The sequence below is a fragment of the Quercus lobata genome, chromosome 9 (assembly GCF_001633185.2).
Source record: "Quercus lobata isolate SW786 chromosome 9, ValleyOak3.0 Primary Assembly, whole genome shotgun sequence".
Lineage (NCBI taxonomy): Eukaryota > Viridiplantae > Streptophyta > Magnoliopsida > Fagales > Fagaceae > Quercus > Quercus lobata.
This window is the reverse complement of record NC_044912.1, coordinates 46436326-46442325: the sequence shown is the minus strand read 5'-3', so window position 1 is coordinate 46442325 and position 6000 is coordinate 46436326. Positions and strand designations below refer to the sequence as shown.

Below are 6000 nucleotides of genomic sequence, written 5' to 3'. Positions count from 1 at the left end.
TTAAGAAAATATCTATTACTTTTGAAGGTTGAATTTTTTATTATTATTATTATTATTAATTGGAGCTGTTCAATAAATTAGGCCCAATTGATAAACTAAATGATATTAAAAAAAAAAAACAAAAAAAAAAACAAGATTACTTTCCAATTGCATATATCACGTATAGAGTTTTTTTTTTTTTTTTTTGACTGAATAAATTTTTTATATTTAAATACTTGATAAAGTTGCTTTTCCATAAATACTTTATTGAAATTTAAAATTAACAAAATTCTAACTAAGATCGACTATGTTATAAGAAAGATTAAATAATGAGTAATATTATCATTAAATGTGTTGGGTTAAAATAGATTGACCCCCAGTTAATTAATTTAATTACCCAAGTTGATTAATTAGGTCAAATTACATGCAAATTGTGGAGGCACCAACAAATCACTAAATAAACTAAGTGCAATGGAAATTAAATAGACATTGTGATATGTTGACAAATGGGAAAAACATTTCGCAAGGCAAAAATCCTACTAGGTGAATTTAAAGTCACCACTCTCAAGAATCCACTAATCAATTATCAAGCGATTACAAATATAAAAAATCTTATCACTACCCTAGACTATCACAGAATACCAACCTACTGTTGAACTTTTGCTTCAATACTCAATTGGACTTGATCTTGTAGTAGTCTTCTTTCTTTTGTTGCACAAACCTCCAACTTGTGACTAACTCCTTTGCACAGGTCTCAGTATGTAACTAACACTAGCAACTTGATTGATTGTTGTTGGCTGCAAAGTTCTTCACTTCATAAATGATGAAGATTATGAAGTACTTGGTTAAAAAAATCCTAAGGCATACAAATGTAGTAGCGTCATACAAAGTATATGAGTTTTAAGTCTCTGTTTCTGTACATGACAACTTCTAAAATAAGCCTTATATATGACTAGGGTTATAATAAGAGAAACACTAATTATTCAAGTCATCATGGGCCGAATTTTAGATCTGAGAAATCTGAAATCGTAATTCTTGATAAATCGAGCTTGTGTCGAGCTTCCTTATTAGTCTTTGATAGTAGCATCTATCGAGCTTGCGTCGAGATTTAATGAAACAACTTTTCTTCACTTGTTTCTTGGATAAACCTTCATGTCTTTAATGATATCACTTGATATATTTGAACAATATAATACTTGATACATTAAACTCAACTTAGATCAACCCAATTACATAGAAAATATGACCCTAACAAATTGGAAACAAGATGTTAGTAAAAGCTAATACAAAAACTACATTATAAATTTTTTACATCCAAATATATATATATATATATATTAAATAAAAAATTATTATATAGATAATCGAATATAAATATTCCTTAATTGAAATGGAATGTAAAAAGAAAAAATATCATTTAAAGTCATTGTTTTAAGTCTGAATTTGTATTGAGACATGACTTGTATTGAGGGAAAATTTTGCTTAAAAGCATAATTTTAGGAAAATTTTCCTAAATAGTACTTGACCATACTTATTTAATTATGTAGCACTTTTTGGAATTCGAATTCCAAGTGAAATTTAAGTTTACCAAACTTGAGATCCAAATAGTATGTTTGATCAGATTGCCATAATTCTTGGAACTTAAGTTTGGTAAACTCAAGTTTCAAAAAAAATATTATATAACTATATAAATTTGACATTATGTTTTTTTCCTAAATATTTTCAAAAATTATGCTATTCGTCAAGATATGCCTGTATTGAGAGGTGACTAATATTGCGTGTTTGAAACATTGCTCACAGCCTCGTGTTTCATGAATTCACGTGTGCACTGTGATATTAAGTGGAGTCGTCTCACTTGAATTCACACGTGTAATATGAAATTAAGTGCACGAGATCACTAACATATATGTCTATAAAAGCTCCTAGATTCACCTCCCTGCTTATCTAAGAGTGCTAAACAAAATCCAGTACAACATTATGGGTTTGCAACTTTTTCCCTTCGTGTTCATGCGCTTTCTTTTTTTCCTGTGGGGCCTTTCTCTTATATCTGTTGGCTCCTTTTCTACTGTGCGGCCACTTTGCCATGATGATGAGAGTTTCGCCTTGTTGCAATTCAAACAAACCTTTACCATCAATCAGCCACCATCTTATGCTCCTGCAAATTCAAAGATTTCGTCGTGGCTGACACACAATAGTGATTGCTGCATGTGGGATGGTGTTCAATGCGATGAAAACACGGGTTATGTAACTAGCCTTGACCTTAGTAGCAGTTACCTTTATGGTTCCATCAACTCCAGCAGCAGCCTCTTCCAGCTTGTTCACCTCCAATGGCTTAATCTCGCCAACAACAACTTCAATCACTCCCGAGTCCCACTTGGTGTAAGGCAGCTTTCAAAGCTTACTTACCTTAACCTCTCTAATTCTGCATTTTCAGGTCAAATCCCATCAGAAATTTTACAGCTTTCTAAGTTAGTTTCCCTGGATATCGGTTTGAATTCATTGAGTCTCCACAAGCATGGTCTCAAAAGTATAACTGATAAGTTAATGAACTTGGAAGAACTTGTTCTTAGTGAGGTTGAAATATTATCTACTATACCTAGTAACTTGGCAAACTTATCTTCTTTAACATCTATTGATCTTAGTGATTGTCGTTTGCACGGTGAGTTTCCAATAGGAATTTTTCAGCTTCCAAATCTCAAATCTCTCAATGTGAGCTTCAATTCAAATCTCACTGGACATGTTCCAGAATTTAACAGAAGTAGCCCCTTGGAAGTTTTGGGACTTGCGTTCACAAGTTTCTCTGGCATGCTACCAGATTCAATTGGTAACCTGAAATCCTTATTTAGCTTGGATGTTGGAGGATGCAATTTCTCTGGACCAATACCGTCCACATTTGATAACCTTACTGAGCTTACTTATTTAAGGCTTTCATCTAACAATTTCAACCTCGGAACTTTGTCTTGGGTTGGTAAGCATACCAAACTCACTCATTTGTATCTAAAAAGTACCAATTTATTTGGTTTCATTTCGTTTTCTCTTAGAAACTTAACTCAGCTTAAAACTGTACATCTAGGTTACAATCATTTAACTGGTCCTATCCCATCTTGGCTAGCAAACCTCACCCAACTAAATATTTTGTGGCTTCAAGCAAATAACTTGTATGGTCCAATTCCAATGTCAATTTCCAATCTCAAGAACCTTCAAATTCTAGATCTATTTTTAAATCAATTGAGTGGCACAGTAAAATTTGACTTGTTTCTAGAACTCAAAAGCCTCTTTTACCTCCAACTATCTGGTAACGATCTTTCATTGCATATTAATCCCAATACCAACACTACCCTTCAAAAATTTAAGGTATTAGGGTTGGGTTCGTGTCACTTAAATGACTTCCCAGATTTCCTCCGAAACCAAGATCAGTTGGAAGTTTTGTTACTTGATAACAACACAATTCATGGCCAAATAACAAAGTGGATTGCAAACGTAAGTAAAGACAGTCTTGTGATTTTGGACCTTTCTGCAAACTTCCTTACAGGTTTTGATCAAACTCTAGGTACACTCCCGTGGACCGGTCTAAAAAAGTTGGACCTTTTTGATAACAAGTTTCAAGTGTCTCTCCCAATTCCACCTCCTTCCATTATTTCTTATGATATCTCTAATAACTCGCTTCATGGAGAAATCTCTCAAATGATATGTAATCTAAGTTCTCTATCTTATCTTGATTTGTCATACAACAACTTGAGTGGCTTCCTTCCCCAATGTTTAAGAAATTTGAGAAACCTTTCAGTTTTTAATCTACAGCACAACAACTTCCATGGCCGTATTCCCCAAATATTCCTGGAAGGATGTAAATTAAGGATGATCAGTTTGAATCATAATGGTTTTCAAGGGCCTTTACCAAGTTCACTAGCCAATTGTACTATGCTGGAAATTCTTGATCTTGGAAACAATCATATAATTGATTTTTTCCCCTCTTGGTTGGACATTCTTCCAGAGCTAAGAATCCTCATTTTGCAATCAAATGGATTCCATGGTATTCTTACACCTAATGCAAATTTTGGATTTCCAAAATTACATGTCATCGACCTTTCTAACAATAATTTTTCTGGTAAGTTGCCATCTGAATACTTCCAAATTTGGAAATCCATGAAAAGCTTTGATGCAGGTGGCTTAACATATATGAAGGCAAATGGACAAGTCCAAATATCAATCAATGGCTGGTTTTTCATTTTATATTACCCAATGACATTCACAATCAAAGGCATAAGGACAGAATATGAGAAGATCCAAAATATCTTTGTGGCCATTGATCTCTCAAGCAACAGGTTTGAAGGAGAAATTCCAAAAATTGTGGGTAATCTAAGAGTACTTCATACACTTAACCTTTCCAAAAATATTCTTACTGGTTCTATCCCATTGTCTTTGGTAAACCTTACAAACCTGGAATCGCTGGACCTTTCTCAAAACATGCTCAGTGGAGAGATTCCTATGCAATTGGTAGATCTCACCTTCCTTGCTGTCTTGAATGTGTCTCATAATCATCTCACAGGACCTATACCAGAAGGAAAACAATTTTCCACATTCGAAAACAGTTCATTCGATGGAAATGAGGGATTGTGCGGAAGCCCATTGTCAAAAAAATGTGCCGGTTCCAAGGACCTAACACCTCCACCATCAATTTTTGTAGAAGATCAAGGATCAGAGTCTCCATTTGAGTTTGATTGGAAACCAGTCATGATGGGGTACGGATGTGGATTTATAGTTGGAGTTTTTGTTGGGAAAATTATGATCAAAAGGAAGTATGATTGGTTTAGAAAGACTTTTGCAGTTGGCCATCCAACATGAAGAAGAGTGAATTGGAGGAGATGTGTCAACATGAAATTCAGTTAAAGACACTTCCCTAAAAAATAAAGCCATGAATATGTTGCTACAATTACTAGCGTTCCCATTTTCTTTAACATGAATAAAATTATTGTAGTTGATAATATTGGTTGCCTACTCCAATATAATGTAATATGTTTGTATGATACTTTTCACCCTACACATATTTTGTGTGGTATAAATAAATCAACAATATGTACTTTTATATATATATATATGGGTGTGTGTATATATATATAATTTTCACGTGTCTAGTCTAAAAGCATGCTACATACTATGACACATTTCATCTATTCTTAAATAATAAAATTAAAAATGATTATAACTACCATTATCCTTTCATTTTTGAAGGTCTGGTTCATGTTCATGATCTACCATTATCGTTTCATTTTCGAAAAGCCCGAGAGCCTATAATTTTTGTTTCCCATTTTTTTTTTTTTTTGTATTTTTTTATAGACCATTTATTTATAAGTTGTCTCAGTTGATTCTGCTGTGTACATCAAGAGTGGTGTGGTGGCTCTTTCCCAAAAGTCTTGGGCTTTTTGGGATTTGGCCCCCTGATTTATTTGTGTTCTTGATTGGGTGTAGCTCACAATGGGAGACCCTTGAAGTGATTTATGCCATGATGGATCACACCCTAGTTCTATTTTTCGTTGGACTGCCTCGAATTAGGCCTAGCTGAGAAGGCTTCCCAATAGCCAAGCTCCCTGTTTGAGGTCTGAGCAAGTTTTTTAATATGATATCTTCACATGCTTGGTAATTCACAAAGACAACCTTTGTTTTAGTCCCCATAAAGAAATCTAACATCTCGGTCAGGCCGCAAAGTTTCATTTTGATTTATTCAATCAGATGCTTTATGGAAACTTACTATTCACTTAACATCAGATCAAGTCTGTGTAGTCCTACTTATTCAGAACTCCTTCAGATCCTTTCTTCAACTTGAGGAATTTTACACTAAGGCAAGGTTTCATTTCCTTTGTGTGAGATGAAAGACAAAAGGGCATGAAAAAATTGTGCCTCACACCAAACAATATTACACATCATCTGAGTTTTGAATGTACCTTATTTAACATGTGGTAGCAAGAACATAAATAGTCTACATTTGTGCTTATCTGCTCATGCATCTCAAGGCTCTACTATTAT

The 6000-nt window shown here is 33.9% G+C and overlaps 1 protein-coding gene across 1 annotated transcript; it reads left to right on the top strand.

Moving 5' to 3' along the window:
• The first annotated feature begins 1956 nt into the window (after positions 1-1956).
• LOC115961864 (receptor-like protein 7) lies at positions 1957-4821 on the top strand. Its single transcript, XM_031080771.1, has one exon. The coding sequence runs from the start codon at positions 1957-1959 to the stop codon at positions 4819-4821; it is 2865 nt and encodes a 954-aa protein (XP_030936631.1).
• The last annotated feature ends 1179 nt before the right edge of the window (positions 4822-6000 follow it).